Source organism: Pavona decussata, unplaced genomic scaffold, assembly GCF_977016875.1.
Source record: "Pavona decussata unplaced genomic scaffold, jaPavDecu1.1 SCAFFOLD_64, whole genome shotgun sequence".
NCBI classification, from domain to species: Eukaryota; Metazoa; Cnidaria; class Anthozoa; order Scleractinia; family Agariciidae; genus Pavona; species Pavona decussata.
The window spans coordinates 2,370,547-2,397,605 of record NW_028145484.1 but is presented as its reverse complement, the minus strand read 5'-3'; the positions used below and the strand labels follow the sequence as shown (position 1 = coordinate 2,397,605).

Sequence of the window (27,059 nt, the reverse complement as noted above, 5' to 3'; positions counted from 1 at the left end):
AAACGCTTCACGGATTTGCAACTACATGTACAGTAAATTCTCTCAAAGCAGACACCTATCTAAGGTGGACGTCATCAGGTCAACTGGCTCCCATCCAAATTTCACTTGCCTGCAACTAAACTGTCTTTACAGTGGGCAACCCTCTTAGGTGGACAGATTGATCTAGTCCCAAGGGTGGCCACATTATTAGAGAGACTTAACAGTTGAGACTGGAACAGTGTTTGCTGTTCATTCAGCTTTTCACAGGGACTAGTCCCTCGACAAGTCCCATTGTGTGTGCCGATCTTTACATGCTAAAAAGGGCAGAAAGGCCACCTGTCTAAACTTTGCTCTTGCTTCCTTCTCTTTCATTCTTCCGTGTGCTACGAGGTAGTCAAACACTTCACCTACAAAACAAACCACAATAGCAAGCTTAAATTCAGAAGGACTGTAAAGTTTCCTAGTAGGTTTGACACAACCACAATGTTATCAGTGATCTTCACTGTTGTACAGTGTAGCTTTGTAAAGCTACAGTGAGTTTGTGCGGTCACATGAAATGTGACACAAAAGTTAACACCAGCCCCACGCAAACTGCTGAGCAAGATAAATCAAGATTAAGTGGATGCCATCATGTGTCAATTATTCAAGTCTGACAATGGGCAGATGTGAGACCACTTTTGATTATTGTCCTACAAGTTTCCATGAGATCAAACAATGAGACAGAATTCAAGAAAAAAATCCTTGGTTAAGTAAACTACCACGAAGGTCACACACTGCGTAAACTTTATTAATTTTGGTTTTCTAGTAGCTATCCCTCAAACTCGCATAAGGATTTTAACTAGTTTAAATTAGTCAAATTTCCGCATCTTGCACTGAAAAATTACACAAACTATAGTAAAAACTTCTGTACCTCCACTAGCATACTCCATGACAAGATAAAGGGTCTTGTCTGTTTCAATCACCTCATACAACTTCACTGCAAAATAAACAGAAAGAAAAATAAAAACAAAAACTTCCTGCTTTTCCCGCATAGTCATATACGGCACAAAAATACTTCGTTATTAGTAGGCAACGTCCTTAAGAGTGGACACTAACAGTACTGTCCATTTGTCACAACTGGCTAGCAAATAACACTGGTCAGTGGAAATGGAATGGGCTATTTTGAAGAAATTCAGATGACTCCAATATTCGTCAGAAGGATGGGAAAGGCAATTTTTCAAGGTCTCAGGGATTCTGCGTCTGCAGTGGAATAAAATAATTTCTTTCCTCAATCCTTGCATTGCCTGACTGCTTTCAAATGGTGTTTTCTAAGAAGTCAAAACAAGTTTTTTAGCAGACAAAACAGGTATATTTACCAATGTTGGGATGATCAAGAAACTTCATGATCCTGACTTCTCGAAACAACTGAAATGACAAAAAAAAATCCACTTAGCGTATACACATACCTAGTTTTCATGTAGATTGATTTCATAATAATTCACCAGGCTGTTAAGATAATGTTCTATGTGAAACAGAGTCCAGACAAAGTTTGTGTTTGAAGTAAAGATGTGACAAAATACAAGCTGTTTATAAAGTCAAACCAAAAGTCTGAACCACTAAACATAATTCACAACAATCTCTAACACATGCGAGACCCAACAACAAAGAAGACTCTTGTTATTGCGAACACTGGCACCGGCTCTCTTGAACTTCTTAAAAATTGTAGGGGCCCTGGCCCCTCCCCTAGATCCATCATCGCCAATCACTATTGTAAGATAACGACAAATTGCAAATTGAAGGAGATGTCATAAGGTCATCAACTATATTTGACAAACCAGTCAAGTTCATGCAACTGGGAAAACTACCATAAACAAATCAGTTAGCTATAAAGGAACATCACACATGTAAATCTCTCAACAGTTAAAACATCTTCATTTTTTTCTCGTGTATGATAAACAGATCAAGATGAAAGCACTTAGAAATATCTTATGCAATTCAATTTTTCCTCTTGTATCTATCTTGATATTTTATCAATGATTTACATACTAGACAAAAATTAATCTAGAGCAGAAGACATTAAAGTTCCAATGTAGCACAAGACATAATGTTCATATCTAGATGTATCCTGCTAATGCAATTCAACTTTTCTTCTTGTATCTATCTTGATATTTTATCAATGATTTACACACCAGACAAAAATTAATCTAGAACAGAAGACATTAAAGTTCCAATGTAGCACAAGACATAATGTTCATATCTAGATGTATGCTGTCAATTCTCTACGCTGAAAAGTACATAAAACATTCCAAGACTTTCCTTTCCATTTCTAAAAAAAAAACACAAAGACTATGAAACTTGAAAAAGTAGCTGTATGAAAGAAATATTGGTATTCTGAAATATTGAGATTTTCAAGGGTGAAGACTTGAGGCACTTTGAATTCAAATATTGATTATTTGAAGTAATGCTTGAGTGATGCCCAATAAAAGAAGGGTGACTGTCTATCGCTAATGCTTCATTACCATGTTGATAATGTCAAATATCAAATAAACGGCTAATAATTAAAATAAATTTTCAAAGCAATATGGCTTTTGGCCTTATCTATCGCTAACATTTTCCTTTGATCTGTCAGTATTGTATCCTATACCTAAGCACCGACACTACACTGTAGCCAAGATTCTACATTAACAAAAACGGATTTTGACACAGCCCTAAAGCATTCACATGCACATGGCACCATGTGAACATTTCACGCACTTAAATTTGCATTGTGGAGAATTCTCTTGTAAAACAAAAACGAAAAAACCATAATCGTAATCAGTGGCTGTCATAATCAGCCAGAAACTGGCTGTTATAAAACAGTGACTATAGTTAGGATGGCCCTTAACTCAACAGTAGTTTGTAGTGTGAAAACAAAACAACAAAAAAAAAAACAAAAAAAAAAAAAAACAGACAACAACGTAACAAGTTGTGACCATTTTATGTGCTATGGTGACTAAAATTTTTCTCCTGTCAACCTATAAGTTGCCAAGAGTTGTTACCTTCTTTACAACTCGTGACCACTGAAGACAAAAGGTAAACTTGGAAGGTTGATTTATGCAGACACTTTTCCCTAGTTTATGACCAGCTAGTTTCATTATGGAGCTGGCTTTTACAAAGCTGAACAGCAGCCTTGAACATGATAACTACAAATTAACCTCAGTTCAGATAGAAAGCTAACAACTGTAATTATTCTTATACAAGCATTTTAATTTGTTTAATCCGATAATAAATGTGAAGCGTTTTTTTTTTTTTTTGAAAATGTATACGCTGTATTTCACTACTTTTTTGTGTAAGATTTGCAACATTATTGCACCAGTAACACATAGCATGCAAGAATATTTTGAAAATAATAGCATGGTCGAATTGATTATCAAAAGATAATTGCGCCTAATTGAAGCTCTTACAGAACTGTGATATCTGAGGCAACAAGAAAGTTGCAAGGTAACCAACTACACTGTTTAACATGGAATTGTATTTCAGGAAGTACATATTTGTTGTTATTATCACTGTACACCTGGTGTAAATACTGTAATCTCCATGCCAGTTATTTTTAATGGCTGCATGCTCATTACATTCTCATACATTTAATGTATGATACACCATGTAAAACAGACCTGAGTGATTTAAAAAAAAAAAAAAAAAAATCCTAAAGGTCTTGGCATTCCAAGAACGTATCAGAGACATCTTTTTTGACAAAAAGTGTTCAATGCAAATATTATACTTGACAGTACAATATTTTATGAGGAACTAAGCCTGAAAACGACAGCTAGCAAACTAAATAAGGAAGCAGAGATAGCCATTGAGAGAGCACAGAGAGAGAATCAAAGGCATCCAAAATGATTAAAAAAATCTTTTGTTCATTTGTGTTTTATATCTAAGACGAAACATTCATTTTCCAGGATATTCTTAACACAAAAGGATCAAAATAGCACCGGATTGAACCCTGGACGTCCCAAGGTATAAAATCTAAACTAAACCTAAAATGTATTCTTTAGTTTCTGCAAAGAATGCATTTATCACATACAAAAGACAATGAGTGAGTTATAAAATGGTGAGGTATTGTATTTAACACCACTAAAAAAGCAAGAATTCAATACCAAGCCGACCAAAACACTGATTCTAATTGAATGAACACCTAGAGTCACTAAAACCTCTCTCTGCTGTTCGAAGACCTGACAATGTGGATAATACCCACGGCTTTAGCATTTTAACATAACCAGCGTGACGTACAGAAAACCTCACTGTTTCGTTTTCGGATTAAAACCGTTCGATGCCGCCACCGAAAAATTAAATATTGTTTGATCGATGAGTGGTAAACAATAAAATCCTTGATAAATCGCGCTGGTCAACCACGCAGTTTATACAAGGATTGTTGCGTATGCAAAATTCCAACCTATGCGATATCTATCGAGCAAACTCACTGCACACGTCGCTAACATTTCGGTAAAATTATCTTCATTACATGTAATTGAAAATTGAACATGCGAATACGTAAAAAGGCTCCGAAAACTGATTCTCCAACAAATCTGCGAGGATTTCAACAACATTAGCTAACCCAGGCAATCTTAAGAAAACACGTGCAAGAACGACTAACACTTTATTAATAAAACACAACCTGGACCACCGCTACTTTCTGTCCGCATCACAACGAAGGCTTGATACCGTAAAATTATCCAACGTCATTTAAAGATTTTTCAACTGCAAATATTCAATTTCCAACGAGCAATATTTTCGTGAAGGAACTAATTATACTTTCGTGCACGCAAATGAGGTAAACGAAATTTTCAGGAGTTCTGATAGCTATTCGAATATTGAAACATTATTTCATATGTCTAGCCAATGTCGTTTCACTTTGAAAAAGTTTGATCAGATTGCATTTGTAAAGGAAACTATCCCTACTGGGTGCTCTAATCTTCATGTTTCAGAGGGAGTTCTATTAGAAACAATATGTAAACGAATAATTTCGGGTTGGAATAAAGAATTTTCCGTGTCATCAACGATCGCAGAAAAAAAAATCAACAACGTACATCAGCACAGCCCTGGGTACCCCGTACCAAGAACCGGCGAAAGTTTCGTTGTGTTCAAAGAAGTGACTATGAAATCACAGCTTTTCACGTCGTAAATTGTAATTTAAGAATTTGGTGCGCTCTTCAAAACAAACCGAAGGCATCAACGTTGCTTCCGAATACGTAATTACATGCGACAAGCTTGCAAAGCCTAGTCAGTAGGACCACTGTGAAAACACGCTTTGCACCTGAGCTATTTCCCAAAACATTGCTCTTAAATTGCACTAACCTTTTGCAAGCTGCTTGGGTTTAGCTGTGTCTTGTCAATGATCTTGATAGCCACCTTTTGAAACGGAAAAAACACAAGAAATGGGTAAGGCGTTGGAGCCCGTCCGTGTTTAATTATTACACTACATCCCTCGAAGCGAGCAAATAATCAAGCCGACGTACTGCAAGCGAAGAATCTACAAGCAATTTCGCCACTGTAAATAGAGTACGATAAAGTATATTTACCTCTTTTCCCGTTGGCACATGCTTCGCAAGTTTTACTTTAGCGAAATTCCCTTTCCCAATGGTTTTTATCAGGCGATATTTGCCTATGTGGACATCCTCCGGGTTCGAGGTAGATGAGCGATTTCTGGTAGGTCTAGAACTCGCCGATGAAGAACTGTGGCCATCAGGGACCTAGGGAAAAATCAAAATGATAGCAAATAAAGGATTATACGATAGCCAACTACCCAAGGATTAAGGACATTACTTTCTGTTTGCGATGAATTGGAAATTTAACGAGCAATTGCAACTCAGTCGCAGACCTTTTCGGGAGTTGGCCCATAACACGGTCGCCCAGGTCGAGACGACATGGTTGTAAAGTTAGATTTCTTTTCGCCCAAAACCGCCGGTTATAATTCTACAAAAAAGTTTGACGGATCGAGAAATGGTTCTTCTAACAGTCTCCAGAAAAACTACGACCCTTGGGTACGTGAAAAAGGCGCAAACCACGGCAGACCGGACGCGAAATATAGTGGAAAAATTGACCGTCTTGTTTAAATACGGCGTCTTGACGAACAAAGCCACAATTTTCGAAATTCACCTTCGATGTGCGGACCCTCGGTCGATCTTGGCCACTATGTTCCATGGGCAAAAGGTGCTCTCAGCCCGTCCGAAGCCGTGCTGCCGACTGACCAATTTTCAAATCCGTCTTTCCAGCAGATTTTTTCCTCCAAACACCACAAAAATCAAATGTTAGTGTTGGGTTCAAACATGGAGGCCGGGAAATTCTGAAGTGCCACGGCCTCTGCGCACTGCACGAAGCCGGCCCAGACCCCTCACACACGCCCCTCGGTCAAGCCTCGCTGCGCCCAAATGAATGCCCCGGGGTCAACATAGTTTTTTAGTTACGCCTGGCGGAAAACGTCGGTGTTAGAGATAATAGTGAACGGATGTAAGCGGTAAAATGCAAAGGACATTCTAGAAAGAGCATTTTGCACTCCTTTTCCTTAGGAGAAATATTGAATTACTGTAGAACGTGGTAAGACGAAAGGACTTCTATCCCCCGGAGAATACGGGTGGGGGTGGGCCATTGCCTGAAACCTTACAATGCAATAAAATGGGCTCCTCGCAATACTCTGAATCTAGATATTTCAGAATCGCTATTTTTCAGGACTGACTCCATCCCATCGAAGTTCAATACACCCTAAAACGATATCTTGCAAAATTCTTCCTTCTACTGAAATCAATTTTAGGAGCGAATGAAGTAACCAGTAAATGATACACGTCCTAAACCAAAACAATCTGATTTCTCTACCCTACCCAGATTAAACCCTTGAAAACGATGCCCTTCACACCTTCACATACTAATTAAGTTATACGTAGGAGTAGCTCCCCTCCCCCGAAATTCTGAACGACGAGGTAGAAAATAATGTAATTTTGATGACGAAGAGATAACCAGATTTTGTTTGAACTTTTGGCGAGGTAAAATATATTTAATTAGTAAAATGGTAACCAGCCAGGAATAAAACTTTGACTATAAAACGCATGCCCAGTCTGTCGTTTCTAACAGTTTCGAATCAGCTTATATTAGTACGGTCCAGCAAATTTTGCCAATTATGGACAACACAAAACTCAGCCTATTTACAATAAAAATGCATCAAACTTTATGCACATAATCATTACTAGGTGTTGAATGAGTTGGCAACATTGTTGTGGTCGTTTTCTTCATAGAAAGGAAATGTTTTTTTGGCATGGCTTCTCTGTGTTTATATAACCTGATGAGAACACTCGAAGGAGCTTGGCAGGATTCGAAAGTACTTAAAACTTCCTCTTCTGTTTGTGTCAAACACGCCTTTTTGCTAATGTATTACTAATCTGTGTAGCCTAATGCTTTATATTTTTTAAGTGGATTTTAGTTTCGTTATTTTCGCGCATAGTCATCGTTTTGAAGTTAATCCGCGGAAATGAAAGGTCAAGGTGTTACTAGGTTTCATGCCTTAACAAGTGCCCAATCCGGCAATCGGCCAGTGAAGTCCTCCTTTTGGCTACCGTACATGTTTTGGGCGATAAACTGCTTTTGTACTGGACACTTCTCAGTTTTCGGACAGTTTTCGAAAAACTCGCGAAAATTTAACACGCCGAAATTTTTCTATGTTCTACGGTCGGAAATAGTTTTAAAATATGTTTTTCAGTTTCTATTGTTCATGAAAAGTTGAGGTGATTCAAAGTTAGGACTTGTATTCAAAGAACGAAGTTAGTTTCTTTTTTCGAATTATGCACTTTTGAGTCGTAGATTAGAAACCAAGTCGGAAAGTATCGTAAGTTTTATGTCGTATCGCGCGTACGTAGTGTCTCTTTGTATTTTCTTTGTTTCCGCTCAAAGGAAATAGGTAACCTCTACGCAAGACTATATATCGTATGACATTATACATTTTTCAACCCGAAGACTTAATATTACAGCTTTTTGCGGTTCCTGTATTCGTTGAGCGCTAAACTTGAGAGAGAGTTTTGCTGTTTGTTCGTGGGAGAGGAATGCGTGACGAACCCAAAGAACGTCATAGGAGGCGACAAAACTCGACGATAATAGATTTGTTGCAGTTTGGAAGTCATGCTGTGTTTGTTTGGTTGAGAATTATAATTAGTCGGGAACTCGACAAGGTCAACTTTATTTCACCAGAATATTTACACTACAAACCTTTTGCAAGAAACTTGCAACCGATTTTACATTAATGAGTCTCAATGGCGTATAATGGATACGGACGCATTCGAGTCAACACTGGTGTTACGGATTCCAAAAATTGATGCAGCCAATATATTTATATCTGATAAAAAACGTTTATGTTATTCTCATACATCACGCCTGTGAGGTTCAGGCGAGAAACGTATGGAATTCTTTCTTGAGATAAAAATTGCAATGCGTCGTCAAATTAGCACTTTTCAAACTAGCTCGTGAAACTTTAGTAGCTATATCTTTAGATTTAAAGGTTTCTGGCCGGGTTTGACAAATTGTGGCCTAAAACAAAAACTGGCCTCCAGAAAAGTTCAGTAGCCTATTTAGCTACTAATCAAAAAAATCATGCCTTTGTCCGACAGCTATAGAAAACATCCTTTAAAAACTGATGCGTTTCCTTGACACCAAAGAAGGAATCACGTCTTAACTGCGGTTTGGGATAATTGATCAATCATTTCCGGGATGGATCAAGTAAATGTTGGTCTGTTTGAGTTATGGCGGATTGAATTAGCCGATGTACTTTTAACTGGAAACAATATGAGAGCAAAAAATTCAACTCAATGGTGAATACAGAGAGATCAGGCTAAGATTGTATAAAAACCAGTTCTTCGACGTTTTCAAAGGGAGGCCTTTTCTAAAATTCAGCTCGTGCCACTGAAATGTATCATATTGAGTGACATAATCCATTAGCCTAAAGCCTTCTTGATAATCTCTAAGTACCGATAAGTACGTAAGTGCCTTGGACCAATAATTGTTTTATTCCATTAGGCAGCATATGCAGGCAAAGAGGCACATATGATAATTATTTTAATCACGCTACAAAAATTCCATATCCGATGATATTTGTTTGTGTATAAGGAAACCTTTGGGTGACTCGTTTTAAACTTTTCGTTGCCCTGAATTGTATCGAAATGATATCAAATTAAAAATCATACACTGATGAATGGGAAGGACTGTTTTATTCAACAACTTTTTAAAGCACTGCTTCTCGCGTATTCATATTATGCCAAACGCTTTAAAGGCTACACAGCAAAAATTCGGTAAATTGAATGCCATTTTGAAAATTATAGCCCCTGCTTTTCTTTCAACGGTTTTTGTTTTTTTAAAATACAACGTACGTACCCGGAGAATATCTCATCTGACATCTGACCCAATGACCGACCACAACATGCAATGCATGCAATCGCGGACAAGGAAATCAACCAATCAGAGATTGAAACAAAATCATGCAAATGGTGTCAAGCGCCAAGCGAAACGATCACTAAAATGGCTATGGCGGGAAAACGAGCGATTGACAAACAAGTTACTGTTAAATTCCAAATATAATTACCTCCCCCTTCTATAAGCACCGACTCTCGCTCAGTGGCTAAAATCGTTCCGATATAAGTTTTCCCAAACACATGTCCATGGACTGGAAGTGTTATGTTAGTCCTTTTAAGCTGTTAGCTTATTGATTTTATTATATTGTCTAACCAAATCAAAGTCTAAAACCCAAAATTCTCTCCACCAATAAACAGGTTTTCGATCTTCGAAAAGTCCTTTGAACAAGCACACCCTCAAGAACTGCAATGAGAATTTCTTTGTATGATATGATGTGTGTTTGGTCTTCATTGATAAAGAACGTTGCGTGTCGGTAAGTTTTAAACTTATTTTTGTCTTTAATTTTCGCCGGGCAGCAAGCAAAAAAGGGAGGAGTCAGTTACCATTGCTTATGGCGGAATTCGCTCCATAGACCTCTATATGCTGGCTTCCAATCCATTGTAATTTGGTTGTTTTGAAGATACAGTCTGTCACTGCATATGATAAGTACATTTTCTTTTTTAATTAAATAAATGTTTATTTTTCCTATTTTCATGCAAAACTGGTGCAAACTCAAAAGCCACTGGCGCCGGACGTCTGGGGTCTAAAGAGATGCAGCTGACAGCAAAAATGTAAATTTTGTTCTGTAGCTGTTTCTGGTAGAAGGCAGAACTCTAAACGCAGAATCCAAACAATCCAATTGTCAAGTGTCTGCCTTAACAACTACAAGTTAACCGTTTGTAGGATCTGTGCTTAGCCCAAAACAGCGTCGAGAGGTTGGGTTATTTAACAATTATCATCCTTAAATATTGTTGATGAGTGTTTAATCCTAAATACCACATGCTGCGTTCAGCGTTCTGCAAGAACACCCTACAGGATATCTTTCAGATTAATCTGGCATGTGCAATTGCTCCTCGAATTTTTTAAACCAAACGAAACCGTGCTTGCATTCGTTAACTATTCATATCGGAGTTCATTGTAGACTAATTTCCACCAGTATTAATTTAAATCAGGATTCTGGAACTGAAATTCATGCGATCCATGATCCATCAGATAAATCGCTAACTCGTGGATAAGCTTGGAGAGAGCTGTCCAGCCGCTAGCTTGTATAACTTTTATCGACTGGAAAAAACTGTTTGCAACAGACATATCAATCAGTCAAGTTTTGTGCTTGTTTTGTATAATTATGAATTTTTTGAAACAAAGTCCTAGACGAACTATAAAAAATACTACTGAGAACTTCTATATCGACGGACAAAATTATTGTTAGCTTTGTGGAATAAATTTAAAAAAGTCTTCTTCGTTTCCATTGTTCACATTGCTACGTCATGTAGCATTGAGAATTTTGAAAATTTTTGCCATTCTGGACATCAGTGGTCTGGAGAACGGAGTTTTCGTCGGTGGAATAGGTGCTTGTAAAATTCTTAACTGGAGCCGAAAGAAGTGAAATTAAGTCCCTAGTCGAAAACAAAAGTCTTCCTTACCTTGTCTAACCGAAATCCAAATGCTCCTAGTCATGAACTTTATTTTACTTTTTCTTTTTTTCTTTTTTTTTTTACTTCTCGACATGTGGAGCGCCGAGGAAACAGCTCTTTCAAGGTTTGCTTAATCTCGTACCAAGATCTTCTCATTCTTCAGGAAAGAACCGTCTGGTAAATCCGTTTCAAGGAAACTTTGCTCATGGATTGCTCTTTATTTATTTATTTATTAATTAATTAATTTAGTTACTGCTATTTTAGGGAAATATTTGTGCAGGTTATTTTTTAAAACTGATTTCAATCTTTAAGACAAACGCCGACCTAAATGAAGTCTTTTTATCGACTCTTTACGGACACAGCGAAACAGCGAAAGGAAAGGAAAGTTTGTCGACATTCAACAAGCAACTGGTGAACCTACACCTCAACCCATGCAAATCGATATAATACAAACCTCATTAAGCTGAAATGTTTTTAAAAATAGGACACACTCTGCAGAAAGCATGATCCGTTGAAAAGAGCTATTAAAATTGTGCTCAAGGTACAAGTCAATGCAAGTAATGCGACTGTTTATCGATTTTATTCCTCACACAGTGGCTCGGTTGTTTTTCGCGTTTGACAAAACAGTTTTTATGCCAGTCCAGACTTTTCCTCAGCAGACACGAAGATGAATTTGCGCTCTTTAGAAGCAGTAGAGTTAGTTTTACTTCTCTGTTTCCAAGGTCCTACATTTTCTTGTCATATTAAAGAACTTACAATTTTTCTTCTAAACCCTGAAAGAATGTGACCGATTTTCCCATAGAAACGGACTTGCATGGATAGCCGTTTTTTTAGTGGATACTTACCTGCGGCAATATTCAGGCTTTGTGCTACGTCTTTTTATCGATAGAAAGCAGTTTTTTCACGTGAATGGGTCAGTCCACTGGATAAAGTTATCCGGCAGCTCTTTGAACAACCGGGGGCGCCCCAAAAAAGTTTAACTGTCATGAACGGGAAAACATTTTCCGCCGTTTAAACCTTTCACTCAAGATTCAATGGAAAGGTTGACGCAATGCGAGTTTAAAAGTTTAAAAAGTATAAAGCTTAAAAGTTACGTGCCGATTACGAACCAACGTTGAACTCAACAGTTTACAATGACTTAAGTTTTAACTTACTTCTGAGATGCTCTGTCCTCGGCAGAAGTACAAAGCCCCTTCGGGCAATTTTTTCTTGTGTTTTCTTGTCAGTTTTCTGCAAACCTGCTTACTTTTTTTGTCAATTGCGACCATTTTTCCAAAAACAAGTGGAAAAAAGTGCAGTAACTATTTGCGCTGTTGCTAGGCACGTTTTGGGCGGGAAGGGTTACGTAGCTGGCATTGCTGACGCAAAAATACCATATTTGGAATGAAAAACCATATTTGTAGCTGAGAACCATATTTGGAACCGTGAAGCACAAGAGATGCAAACAAAACAGGATACAACTTTCATTCAGTGTTTCGTTCTGTCAGTTCTGTGTGACACAAAAACTTTTTAGCAAGTGATTTACATAAATCGCTCAGATGTGGGAATGAGTTTTATTCTGGAACTTAACGAAACTGGATTGAAAAAGCTGAAATGAATTTGAAGTGAGCGGTGAAATAGCGTTTACATATTTTTCATGACCCCGGTGCGGTACCAGAATGAGAATCTCGATTTATCCAGGTATGGTGGCCTGGCAGTCGACATGGGATTCGGTTTCATGGGAACGAATTCAGAGCACCACAAAGAACCGGGGGATATTGTTACTGTATCATGTAAACACCCAAGTCACCCTCTAATTTGCTTGAAACCAATAGTGTCTCTGGTTTTTGGGATGAGAGTGGCTCTTGAAAGGCTGTTTTTGGTGATATAGGTGTTTCGAGAACTTGTTATTTTGTAATAGAAAATCCTCTGTTTATGTTTTTCTAACTCCATTAAATGAGGTGAATGGATAGTAAAGCCGTGAGCGTATCAGCTTCTGTACATGTATGCTTAGCCGCGTGCCATCTGGATCCTCAAACCAATTTTTAAGGAGCGAATTCTAAAAATTCCCGGAATTTGAATACCCCGAATATAAATCCCACAACCCTATAAAAAAATAAATAACAATAGAAGCCCAGAACTAAAAAGGTTTTCCCTATTTTAGGGAAATATTTGTGCAAGTTATTTTCTGAAACTGATTTCAATTTTCAAGATAAATGATGACCTATTAAAAGTCTTACTTTGAACATCAATCGACCCTTTATAGACAGCGAAAGGAAAGGAAAGTTTGTCGACATTCAACAAGCAACTGGTCCAAATGTTCTTCTAAGCGAATCTACTCCTCAATCCATAGAAGTGGAACTTAGGGTCATAACTGGCCCGGCGGCCAGAGCGGCCAATCCGAGTGTAAATCGAACATATCACTTTGAAGGGATGGTGCTGCAAAATTTTGAAAAATAGTCACCCCGAAAATGGTACATTTTTTTTTGTGGAAAGCGCCCTCAGAAAAAAAAAAAACAACAACAACAAAAAAGGATAAACAATACAAACTATAAACTTAAGTTTACTATGGTGGCCGTACTCTGAATGAAATGGTACAAACCTCAATAAGCTTAAATTATAAAATATTTTAAAATTAGACACACTCTGTAGAAAGGATGATCAATTCCAAAGGAACTAAAATGTCGGCTCATTCGACTGTTTATCACTTTTATTCCTCACACAGTGGCTCGGTTCTTTTTCATGTTTGACGAAATAGTTTTTATGGCAGTCCAGACTTTTCCTTGGCAGACTCGAAGATAAATTTGCGCTCTTTAGTAGCAGTAGAGTTAGTTTTACTTCTCCATTTCCAAGGTCCTACATTTTCTTGTCATAAGAACTTACATTTTTCTTTTTCTAATTACTGAAAGAATGTGACCGATTTTCCCATAGAAACGGACTTGCATGGATAGCCGTTTTTTTGGTGGATACTTACCTGCGGCAATATTTAGGCTTTGTGCTGCGACTTTTTATCGATAGAAAGCAGTTCTATCAAGTGAATGGGTCAGTCCACTGGATAAAGTTATCCGCTCTTTGAACAATCGGGGCCGCAAAAAAGTAGCTGCCATGAACGGGAGATAATTTTCCGCCGTTTAAACCTTTCACTCAAGATTCAATGGAAAGAACGATGCCTCAGCTTGAACAGTAACCGTTTGCACTTCACAAAATGCGAGCTTAAATAAAAATAATCTTATAAGTTTAGAAAGTAAGCTCGAAACTTTGCATGCCGCTTAAAAGTTAAGCTTGCGTGCCAACGTTGAACTTGTTTTAAATTTAACTTACTTTTGAGTTCTTCAGTCCTCGGCAGAAGTACAAAGCCTCGTGAGACAATTTTTTCTTTTGTTTTCTGGTTTGTCTTCTGCAAATGTCTGAAATTTGCTTGCCTTTTTTGTCAACCATTTTTCAAAATAAAACAAGTGGAACAAAAGTGTAGCAACTATTTGCGCTGTTGCTAGGTAGCTGGCATTGCTGACGCAAAAAACCATATTTGGAATGGAGAACCATATTTGGAACGGATGACACAAGAGATGCAAACAAACCAAATGGGAAATGTGATACAACTTTCATTCAGTGTTTCGTCAGTCTGGGATTCAGTTTCATAAATCGTGTATGTATGAGTTCTACTCTGGAACGAAACTGGATTGAAAAAGCTGAAATTTGAAGTGAGCGGCGAAATGACGTTTACATATCTTTCATGAACCCAGTACGGGTCGTGCTTCGTACCGGAATGAGAACTGAATCTCCATATTTACACGGGTATGGCGGCTCGTACAAATATCGTGGAGATGCTTAAAACCAGTAGTTTCTCCAGTTGTTGTGATCGTTCGGATGAGAGTGGTTCTTGAAAGGCTGTTTTTGGTGACATCGGTGTTTCGAAAACTTGTTCTTATGTAATAGAAAATCTTCTGTTGATGTTTTTATACCTTTGGAAAGTTAAGCCGTGAACTTGTCAGCTTGTGCGCATGCTCAGCTGCGTGGCGTTCTGCATCCTCAAATCAATTTTTAAGGAGCAAATTCCAAAAGTTCCCAGAATATGAATCCCTCCGAATGTAAATCCCCCAACCTTAAGGGAAAAAATATAATCCAAGAACAAAAAAGATTCAAAAGATGTTCCTGATCGGGAGATTATATTATGCTTACAATATGTCTGCTTTTCCTACAACCAGATTAATAGTGTTGTTTAGATTAAATTAATATTATATTTTGACTTTTTCTTCCGCCTTTTTGTTATGCGAATGAAAATCTTATCTATTTTCCTTTCGTTTGATGAATTTCAAACTAAATTTTTAATATCAAAATTAAATTGCTAAGGTAGAAGAAAAAACATTGGACTTCGGCGAAATTGTGATTTTGTTATGTAAATTAGGACCTTATTAGTTTGGACAGTTTGTGCACCATCTGGCGCCATATGTCGCATCTTGGTTACAATAATCAGCAAAATTTTTTAGTGAGACATAAACGTAAATGTAAAGACATAAAAACCCTCTGGTCGAGAGAGCTGTTGCTTGGTAACCACGTTAAACTGCACGTGACTTAACGCAAGCCGTAGTCAGAAGAAAATAATTGTTTTCGCAACATCACGAGTAGGCGTTTAAATACTGGCTGTGAATGAAATCTTTGGTTATGTTTTCTGCTAAGAGACGAAAGAAATCCAGCTATTTATGTTGCTGCAAGGTGACGTAATGGAGAAAATACGAAGCCAATACGGAGGATTAAAGCATCATACATGTCATAGCTGCTATGATATCGCTAAACGATGTCACATACATCAGAAATGACAAAGTGCTCATGTTCTAGTACAGGATTTGTTTCCGTATTTTTATATTCACTTAATTTTTCTCGCATTCCTCTGAAATATTTCTTCATTCGATCATTTTATTATCTCGTTTCAGAAAGTGTCTTAAATTGGTCTATTATCCCAAGAAAAAAAAACGTGACGATTAATGAGGAAAAATGAAAGATGAAAATATCGCACGTGTTGCGAGTGGTTTTGGGACACGAAACTGACACTGCATGAATTACAGGTAGCTTAATTATTTTAGCGCTGAGTCAGAGCGGTTTTCAATTGAGAGTAGACTTTCTTAACGTCCGTTTTCGTGAAGTCAGGAGAACTTCTTAATTTTGCAAGTTAAAGAGCCCGGCTTTCAAACGTCGAACTTTTCATGTGCCGAGCTTCGTCTCGTGTCTTCATCGCTCGTCGACCATATTCCGCTCGTCGACCATATTCCAAGTCAACTTGTAGCAATGGAATGTCGTGAAGAATTTCTTTTGCATTGGTTTTGCTTTAGTGCACTCCGTTTACAAGAATGACACTTGCCTCCCTCCTGCACTTGCTCGCATGCGCTTTCCCGCGCTTCAGTGGCGCCATTCACTTGAATTTTCTTCGAGTTCGGATTGGTTTCTTGCGTTGTTTACGTACGTTTGTTGTGAGTTTGTCAGAGTGGTTACTTTGTGGTGTTCAGATTTAAAATCGCTCTAAAACCAGTGACCCTGTTTCAAACCAGAATAAACAAACTCTCGAACGCCAAAATAACAAATTTCTATACCCAACAGTATAAGCGAGACAGAACCCTTTTTTCAAACCTAAAATGGTCGAATCCCATTCTATAGTAAAAACCAAAGCGGCTATAGTATAACTACTTGGAATTATTTTATTCCTTACACACAGCATTCGGTACATCTTCGGAGACCCAGGGGCACATAGTTAGGTAAGGAGGAAGTTCAAAGTGGTAAGTTTACAAGAACTCGTTCGTTCTTGTAAATTTACCTGGTTTGGCCTTCTCCTGACTTAAGATAAAGGTTATCAAACATAAACATCCATCTTTTTGGTTCTTGTTGTTTTTCTACTCAACTCTATAAAATCGTGCAGCGTGTTCTAACCAATTTTAAAGGCAAAGGTACTTGTTAGTTTTCACCCAATCACAAGCACCATCACTCGCAAAAGTAATTAGCATATTCTCGTTTTCCCGCGCTTGGCACTCGCTTGGCACCAGTTGCACGCTTTTTCTTTGAATTTTGATTGGCTCATCGCGTTTCAGTTGTGTTTGTTGTCGGTTTTAATCGACCAAAGTCACCAAATGTGGTAACCGCTTTAAAAGTTGAATATAAAGAATTTCAGCTTCGAAAAAGTACCCCGTCGTTTAATAAAACATAACGAATCATGTTTAAAACCTGTCATGTTAAAAATTAATAAACAGCTGCCGTTGTTAACTCGCAGCCTCTCGCAACAGCGTCAAACTTACGAACAACATGTTGGTTTTTGCAATTTGTTAAACAAATTAGAACGCCAAAACGAATGAGTCATGCCTATTTTTAAACTACACTTATTATTCCTTGCAGCTACAATTGTTAAGTGGGAAGTTCGCATTGTCAAGTTACACGGGATTTTCATTTGTTTTTTCCTATATATTGTTTTCTTTGTTTCTACTCTTTTACTAAAGCCGATTATTTGGATCAACGGTATTAACATTTTACATCAGTTCTATTTAACAGATCGACGGCAGTTTTCTATGGTCTGTACTCTTATAGACCACAAAATGACGTCATAAAATGTTCAAAACTCAAGTGGAACCACCAGCCGCAGGCGAGTGGTTTCGCTGCCAAGTTTTTAACCGTTTATGGCGTCATTTTATGGTCTATTTAACAATTTTTCCATGAGCGCGCGTTGGATATGAGATGACAGATAGCCAAGGAGGCGCGTAACAATACCTGGACTTGCCGGCATTATACAATGATCCAGTTTTTAATGATTGTTTTTAGCTTTATCAACCGCACGTAGTGCCGCGGGCCGAAAAATGAAAAATCGAATTCCCTTTCCGAATGATGAGGTATCTGTGTCGAGAGAACATGACACAAGATTCGTACGAAGCAATATTGATTAACGCAATCAATATGACAAAAAAAAAAAAAAAAAAAAACATGTTGGTTGATTCGCTCGCCTGTAATTGTAAGTTACAAATTCAAATTTGATCACCTTTACAAACGAAACGCCCATTGGCGTGGTTTGTTTTTGACACACCTAAGATCTAATTTGAGGTGCACTTAATCCACTCAAAGTTTGAGTTTTTATGTACTTCAACTGCTCATCACAAGTGTGTGGTTGGAGAGTGAGGCAAGATAAGCCTCGTACTTAGTCGTATCCGCCTTATTTTGTAAGCGACCTCACGTTCACCTCCCACATAACCTCCACGCCCCCTTGTGACTCATAAATTAGTCCAATCATTTTATTGTTACATAGAACGAAACGGAGAATAGCGTAGAAGAATATAAATTTGATATAGGAGACTGAACAGGCAAATTACTAGAGGCAGAATTTTTACGACCAAAAGACAGCGTTTGAGAAGAAATTTTTCTCGAGTTCCCGGTTAACTGAAATGTTCTTTTAAAATAAAATGCTATCTGTTTCCACGAGGAAGTCACTGATGAAATGGTCTTTTTGTGGGCCATGTCAATGTTAACGTGACTACTTATTGGCAGTAGAATAAGGATTTTTCCAACACGAAATTTTTCAATTTTGCTTTCGCAAATTGCACGTTTATTTAGGATTCATATTTGATATAAATATAATTACGGAGATCTGTTTAGCCTTCCAACTTTCCGTGCCGCAGTTCATGGCCAGTGCACTCTAGATAACGTGGCACCAGTGTGCTGATGCATCACGTCTAATGTTCAGAGACACTCAATACAAGTTTTGCTTGAGATAAACAAAGGATAATCTCGTCTTGTTGAAGAGCCAAACTGAAAGCACCCACGCATGCGCTGAAAAGGTCAAACTTTTTCAGGCGCTGACCCGTTCGCTTTACTTGCGTTTTTTTATTTCTTTGTCATGCTCTCTCAAGCTTCTCAGCTGGTGGAACAGTTTCGAAATACGCTCTCCCTACCTCGCTCTGACTTCGACTCAAACGAGACGGAAATTGACCAAATATAGCACCTTAAGAGCAAATGTTGCCAAAAATCAAACATTTTTGAAATATCGTGGCAACGGCTCAAAAATCAATTCGGCCCATTTTCTCAAGTTAGGTAGACCTTAATGTGAAACAAGTGACTGCATACTTTGTTTAGTTAAATATCGATTCATTTTCGAGAAAATCGATAATAACCGAATTCTCTGAAAATACCGCTGTTTGAGTATAAAATTTAGGGCGATTTACGAAGCTTCGTGTTACAAAATAAAACACTCCAGAGAAATAGAAACTATCATATCTTGTGGAAAGATGTCGAAAGTGTATGTTACAAACAATTTGAGGAATTTTTGACCATTTACTTTTAAAATGTAAAAGTATTTGTCCGACCTACTTTTTCCAAGATGAAAAGATGGCCCAAATTAACCTATTATTTAAGCATGTGGTACCGAATGTAATTAACTAATAATCTGTGTTTTTTAAGGGAAAGAGTTGGTCTTTTACGTCCCCAAAGGATTTTTTTGGGAAGTGATTCAGTGCGATGAAATTGAATTTTAAAGTTATATAAATAGCGCTGTTTCAACTGATCCGGTGAATTACCTCAACTGTACACATACACGACCAACTTATATTATTTCGCAGTTTACGCTCATTCGAAATCTAATTTAGCATACAAACTCCTCCTTGTTTACAAATCAAATATAAAGACTGCAGTCCTGCAATTGCCATTTCCTTCGTGAAAAAATTGAACCAACCTGAAGGATCACTTCCCACGATATGGCGGCACTGTACCATTGTTGTTTACTTCCTCACGTTTCTGATGCGAACATTCTCTGTTTTCATTTTTCTCAAAAATGGCCTTCAAACGTCTTTCGTAAATCGTCTTTCCTAAAACATCAGCGTTGAACAGAACAGCGAGCGAAAAAAAGGACCAAACGTCCTTAAATTAAAACACATGTGTTTCCGTGTTTCTTGAATTGTGAAATACAACTAATTAATTCAGAGGGAGTTCAAGTGAAATTTACAAGCATCGGAAAATTTAAAAATTGGAACATGGAACACATAGTAGGCGGACCATAGGTCGAGCTTTTGTATTTAAAATATCAACGATAAAAAAAGGCAAAAAGTAGAAGCAATCAAAAGAAGCCAAAAAGGCAATAAATCATAAAATAGGATCACTGTAGAAAACACTACTTCGCGGCACTGCTACCGTGAAACCGGGAAAAACAATAAATCATTTTAATTGTTTTTTCGGGAGTTTTAAGCATCCTTTTTAACGTTTTTTAAATAATAAAATTTTAAGTCAAATTCGACAGGGCGGTCTGTATTTTAAGACATCCGTCAATTTTGTTTGCTTCTAATTGATTAATCTAAAGTAACTGGTTTAGTGAAACGTTTGTAAACACCGAGAACTGCGCTTGTTATTGCGCGAATGTGCAGGTGTGTTGCTCTTATAAGTCTCTCGAGGGAGGAATTTTTGGATTTGACACGAGAGACAGGAAAAAAGAAACACAAATCATCCCTTCGCTGGCCTATTCAAAAGACATTTTCAATCATATGGCTAGTCTTGGTTTTTTGGGTCCAAAGGACGAAGTTGACCTTATTCTCAGCCGAGTAGAGATATTTACTCATCCTGGAAACATAGATTCTATGACCATTTGTCCCTTGCATCGCGAGAAGCTTGGTTTTGGCTGAAGAAGGGGATCAAATGCGAGGTGCAGAATGCCAGAGGTATTGTCCACTCATGACAAAAGGGGCAAAAAGTGGCCAAAATGCGACCGAGGAATCGGGAAAATTGATACGCAAATAATAATAACGAAAACTGGCCGGAGTATTTCTTCAAGTAGGCTCAGGTAAGTTGACTTTTTGCATACCTTGCCTTTTTTCTCGAACTCGCTTGTCTTAGCACGGAGCACTAGATTTCCTATAGGTATTTGCGCAACATGTCGGAAAACCCTCAGGGCGCTTGTAGCAGACTGAAGGAGAGACAGCCACTGTAACTTTACAGTCTCGACCTATTAAAGCAAGTTTACTGAGACAAATGAGTAAATTAAACTTGGTAAGCTTTAAACCACATTACTTATTATCAGCTTGCCGTCAGTCAGTCAGTTAGTATTATGTGGAGATGTGGAGATGAATAAAGAATAAAGAGATAGGTAACTCTCCCCACACCATGGCACACCCAGCAATCTTTATGATCCGTGTAAAAGTCTAACTAGGGGACTGGTGGGTAAACGCAACGCTGCTACTTTTTTTGCAATTATTATATGTGTAGCACATTGAAAGGACTTGTCTCCGCACATTGTCGTTGGGACCAGTTTCGTTGTGGAGGCTACGTTACGTATTCCGGCATTCGCAATGCAAAAGACAGTTCCGTGATTTTAGCCCATTTTTCTCAAAAAAATTCCCTTGTTCACGCCGGCGAAAAGTTACCTACTAAGACACTGGGTTTAATGCTTCCGATTGTCAGTTGACCCCTCTTCGTTATATTGTTATAGATATTTAAAATTCTTTCTTTTCCTCTCTTTCTCTTTCCTTCCTTCCCTACTTCTTTCCCGCCCTTTTCCCTTCTGTGTCTTTCTTTCTTTCTTTCTTTCTTTCTTTCTTTCTTTCTTTCTTTCTTTCTTTCTTTCTTTCTTTCTTTCGTTCTTTCTTTCTTTCTTTCTTTCTTTCTTTCTTTTTTTCTTTCTTTCTTTCTTTCTTCCTTCCTTCTTTCTTTCTTTCTTTCTTTCTTTTTTTGTGGCTCAAAAAGAATAATTTGACGAGGAGGGGAAGAGGAGGAGGAACAGGAAGAGGTTGAAGTCTTTTTTTATGCTAGTATCAAGTCCTATGTCATTAATTAGAAAGAAGCCGTTATGAACCATCTTTTGTTGAAGAAAAAAACTTAACACCAAGGAAAAAGCTGAACGAGTTCCTGATTTCAAACAACGTCATTATCTGAAAAAACAATGGGAAGAAGCTTCCGAGAGGAAAAAACGCTTTATACAAGAAAAGCGCGACAAACTCTTAATGCATGCTTGGATGAGATTGCTCCAGGGGAAGCTGTAACGATACTCTCATCGCTGGTTAAATCAAAGCTTGAAAAAATACTATCGATTCCTCACTGATGGAATGTCTTGCCGAATGTTCTAACAATGAGGAACACTGGAGCAGCAGAAGGCAGATTTTGTCCATCATTGCAGACATGTGAATTTCAAAGATCTGCTAAAATGGATACCTAACTTGTCCAGGTATCACTTTAACATAGCTAAACATCATCTATTGCTTCACAGCAGCGGCTCAAAAGCTTCTATGACTGGCAAACGTAAGCAGCGCTATGTATAAATTATCGAAGGCGTAGTTGCCAGTTGTGGTTGCACATGTAAAACTTGAACGGTTGATCAAAATGTCTAGAACAGAGCAGTAGCCTACAAAACGTTCAGTAATTTTCGAAAGTGCCTGACCGTTGTCAACAACATTTCCGACACCAGCATGATTTTGATCGCTGCGTCTGTTACCATTTAAATCATGTGAATCCGGAAGGGACTCCCAAATTAAAGTGATGGGGTTCAATTTTGTAATTAACACTGCTAATTGCATTCAAATCTGAACCGGTTAACGTGAAAGTTATCCTGATACTTTTTAGGGTGTAAGCTAGGAAAAACAAATATGTGATGGGAAAAATAACTAGTTGTCAAAATTGGCGAAAAAATGAATAAGAGCCACGCCCACAAAAGGAGAATTGAGGCACACCCTGTGACGTTTATGATTTCTAGCAGGAAGTCCCCCATCCCAGCGTGCACTGGTAATTTATAATTAGTTTATGGACAATAGTATGTCGTTCTGGTGACCAAACGCATTAAACTGCTTGAACGTTTTTACTTCAAGGTGAAGTATAAGCAAATAAAGTGTTAAATCATGTTTTCTTTCTTTCTTTTTCCTGCTATAAACCTCCGAGAACCCTAAATAAAACCTGCAGTAGCTAGAAGTTACGGCACCTCATTAATTCTTAAGTGTCTTGGCCATAGTTAGATCACCAACGAATGGTGGGTTTGGCTAACTGTTTTCACAGATTGAAGTTAATTCAGTAAACAATTTACGTAAAGCGGTAAATTTGCATAAGTTTTAGCTTGCGTGGCCGGTACACGATTCTGTTCCATCGCTGGCACAAAAGTAATGTTGCTCTATCGGCTCCTCTCATTCACTCTTTTTTGAATAGCATTTAACGCAAGAGCGTGTTTTCGAATATCAGCAGGTAAGATGAGTTCGACAGTTTTCTTTCTGGCATAACGTGTGTATTGGCCTTTCTGACCGCGCGCAAAACAATGACCTAGGTTTTGGGACTGTAAAGGCTCGGATGCTCTGTGCTTTGGGGACCGAACAACTCGAGTGATTGATGGCTGTGATTAGTATTATATTCCAAGACTACTGGTCAGGTGTGATCTGTTAGAATGATTATCAACACTGAGATGCTGCATTTAAGTTAAATTGAAAAATAGCTAGTTTTGAATGACTGGCTACCAGGGGTGAGGGTTAAAAGTGACTTCCCTTAGCCTAGGAACTTCCGGCCCGAATCCCGGAAGTAGGAATTTGTCACGCAACGATTGAGCGTGTTTCCTTCGCTTACCTTGTTGACGAATCCAACTTAAGAAAGCCCAGGTCCGTCCACGAGGAAAATGTAAGTGGATGTATATATTATTTACAAGTGAAATCCTTTATTTGTAATTCGTGATCAAGGAATTCAACAGACCGTTTGATTTCATGATCCAACGTTGGAAATTGCTCCGGCTTGTCGAAATTGAGACGGATTATTTGCCTTTCAAATAAACTCCAAGAGAGCTGAAACAAATAGCTTGTTGTTCGCCTTTGGTTGCTGTTCACTTTAAAACTGGGTTTAACGGAAAGGCTTACGAAAATCATTTTTAAAAGCTACTCGTTTCTCGAAAACAACATCGGAAAATTTTCCCATCTAAACAGCACGTCCGCATTTCAAAACAAACATGACACTTTGCATTTTATTGTCTTTACAAGTTATCTGGCGGTGTGTATTTGGTATCGAACGGTGAGACAGCACTACTATAGCCTTCATCTTTGATTTTTAAAACATAAAGGTAACTTATTATGTCAAATTAGCTTAAGGTTAAACATAATCATCGAAACATTAATAGTTGCGTGCGTTCAGGTGACTTCACGGGATCAGTTGAAATAGTGCAATTTATCCAAATTCAAAATTTGATTACATCGCACTGAATCATTTCCCCAAAAAGTCCTTGGGAAATCTAAAAGAACAAGTCTTCGGCTCTCAAAATCCAATTTTTTGAGGCATTATATTCGGTACCACATGCTGAAATAATAGGTTATTTTTGGCCCATTTTTCATCTTGATAAAAGTAGGTCGGACAGATTTATTCACATTATGAAAGTAAGTTGTCGAGAATTGCTGAAATTGCTTGTAACACACATTTTGGTATCATTGTACAAAATTTGATGGATTTTATTTCTCTAAAGTGTTTTAATTCGTTACGCGAAGCTTCCTAAATCGCCCCAAAATCCAAGCTCCAGAAGCGGCATTTTCACAGAATTTTATTATTATCGATTTTCTCGAAAATGAATCGATATTTAGCTAAACAAACTATGCAGTGATTTGTTTCACATTGAGGTCTACCTAACTTGAGAATATGGGCCGAATTGATTTTTGAGCTGTTGCCACCAAATGTTTGACCGATGGTAACATTTGCTCTTAAAATTCTTCCGATATTCCGGCGCTGGAAGTTCTAAGGAAAAATTTAATCAGACATCAAAACGTGCATGCTGTAACCAAAGTTATTAGCCGTGTTAGGTCACGTCAACATAATTCTCATTCAGCAATTGTCTCGGAACCAGAAGAGAGCGAAACAGGATAATATGAAAGGACAGGCATGTGTCTCCTGATATGAAATCCTTATTTGGCATCCATTTTAACTGACCAGGTTTTAAACGGGAACGGTGATGCTTTGCCGGTTTCAGCTGAGGGTGACACATCCTTGTTTCACTTTCATCACTCCCTGACAACGAGGCGGGGAATGGATTGAATCATTTTAAGATTCTAGGCGCACACCTTGCTTGAGAGCAAAAAGCCTCGAACTGTCAAGAGTACACGCAGTCTTCACGGGTGGCGATTCAGTTTGCGCAAACTTGCCCGTCCTTGTATATGCCATTTAGAAGACCATGTATTGGATAGATTTTGCGCCGGATTTAATATTAGCCTGCGTATAGCATTCGCTTCCTTTCCAAGCGAGCGCAAGGTTCCCCTTGTCGACTTCACAAGTGTTGTTATACTTTCCGGAGCGCTGCTTCCGCCGGATCGTATAGATATTTTTGCCCGGCATTCCAAGCATAACGTGAACCGTATTTGCTCCAGCATGAAAGCTATAAAACTAACCGGTATAGTGAACAACTACGTGTATGTACCATTTTCTATCCACCGTTTCTCTTCATATTACTGTGCTGGCAAATAAATCCATTCGGAATAATGTTAGTTCAGGCTGTTTTTCACCGTCTTCTACCAGCGCCAATATGCCGAAAGAAGGAATGTGAAGCGATTAGGAAAGATCGCCTCGACTATTTTGGTTTCCTTTGCTATTTTGGCCACACGGAAGAAGCTATTAACTTAGCCTGTGAACAGGCTCCCAAGTGGGGTATAGCGCGAAGATGAAAATCGAGCCCATACCGCGCTCCGCTCGCCCGTCTCGCCGATTCAGGTTTTTTTCCCCAATTGGGAGCCTGTTCACAGGCTACTATTAACTATGCCAATACAGCTCTCGTTGATGAAGACACCTTGGGATCCTCCCTTGTACGTATGAGCTATATATAGATAGCCGAGATTGTGGCCTTTGCTATTTTGGTTTCAGATTGATGTTGAAAGTGGAAAAGCAGATGCTTGCTGTTTTAACTTTAAAGAGGGCGGCGGGGATAGGGAATTCAGAGGGAGGAGTAAACAGGTTATGAATAATCATTTATTTGGGAATTCAAAATATGGTTTTGTGTTTGAGCTTGGCTAAACATCAACCAAATTACCAGAGGTTTCGGCCACGATAAGCAAATGGTTCCCATTGCATTTTTATTTTACCGCCTGTTACCGGGAAACTGGCTCTCCTCATATTAAACCATGTCTAATATCATAATCTCTTGAAAACCGCGTCAAACGTGACTGGTTGGTTGCCGTTTATCACGTTGAAAAAGCAATACGAGGTGGGGTCAAGGGTATCGGCCTCAAGATAGAATCGGAAATTCAGTCAGGTGATATGACGCGAGGTGGTCGAATTTTATACCCCACAAAAGGCATTACGACTGCGTGGTATGCGTAAATTAGCATTCCTCGAAATATCTGCGTTCAATTACAAAGAACACTATTTACTGTTTGTGGGCCACACTTTTCTGTAACTTAAAATCTTTAGCCGCATACTTAGATCAGAAGCACTCGTTTCTAAATATAAACAATATATCGCGCCCTACCTTCGGCAGCGCGCCTTTTCGTCTTACACCGGATTTAGACTGAGCCTGAAGGGTTCCGTGTGTGCACGTAAAATGCAAGAAAGGGCAAGACTTCAAAATATCGAACTGAGCACACGTGAAGGGATTTTCAATTTTAACTCATTATTAAAGAATTCTAAAGTTCACATACTTTTTTCGTCACCCATGATATCCAGCAGGATATTTAGCCAACAGAGGCACATCGTAAAAAGACAGTAATACAATACCGGCTATTCATAGCTTAAAAAGGGAAATGTTTGAATGACCAAAACTACAGGTTAATAAAATTATAGACAAAATGAGTAAGCTCACCATTTTTCGTCGACTTTCACCGTCGTTCGTCTTCGCTGTCGGGTCCTTCGAAAAAACGCCGACCATTAATATAGATGACGACAACATTTAAGCTTCGTCTGTACGCGCGATAAATTGTTATAGTCCCTACGGACGGCAAAATGCTCTACACCATGAAGTCATCAACGATTTAACTCACCCGAACTCGAGGCTCTTCGCCGTATGTAGTATACAGTGTCGTGATCATGTCTTATCACCGCAATTTGGTGATCGAAGATGGTACTAATCTTGACCGGCTGGCGAAGGAAAATATATCCGACAACGAAACTAAAATTTCAGATGCGCGTCGAAATTTGCGTGAC

The 27,059-nt window shown here is 38.3% G+C and overlaps 1 protein-coding gene across 12 annotated transcripts in view; it reads right to left on the bottom strand.

Annotated features, from left to right (window-relative positions):
- LOC146478419 (serine/threonine-protein kinase MARK2-like) overlaps window positions 1-27,059 on the bottom strand; it is a 45,263-nt gene extending 18,204 nt beyond the window's left edge. For 4 of the 12 annotated variants that reach the window (XM_085111962.1, XM_085111970.1, XM_085111966.1 and 1 more), the window contains exons 1-6: window positions 14,298-14,454; window positions 5,517-5,687; window positions 5,293-5,346; window positions 1,335-1,383; window positions 890-955; window positions 316-386 (exon numbers count right to left, since the gene is read on the bottom strand). In XM_085111962.1, coding sequence (XP_084968088.1) covers window positions 316-386; window positions 890-955; window positions 1,335-1,383; window positions 5,293-5,346; window positions 5,517-5,687; window positions 14,298-14,414 — 528 coding nt within the window. In that variant the 5' untranslated portion in view covers window positions 14,415-14,454. Of the gene's footprint in view, window positions 1-315; window positions 387-889; window positions 956-1,334; window positions 1,384-5,292; window positions 5,347-5,516; window positions 5,688-6,093; window positions 6,286-12,151; window positions 12,310-14,297; window positions 14,456-26,718; window positions 26,764-26,896 lie in introns of those variants that run through there. The other 8 variants (XM_085111967.1, XM_085111969.1, XM_085111968.1 and 5 more) reach the window with 7 other exon arrangements.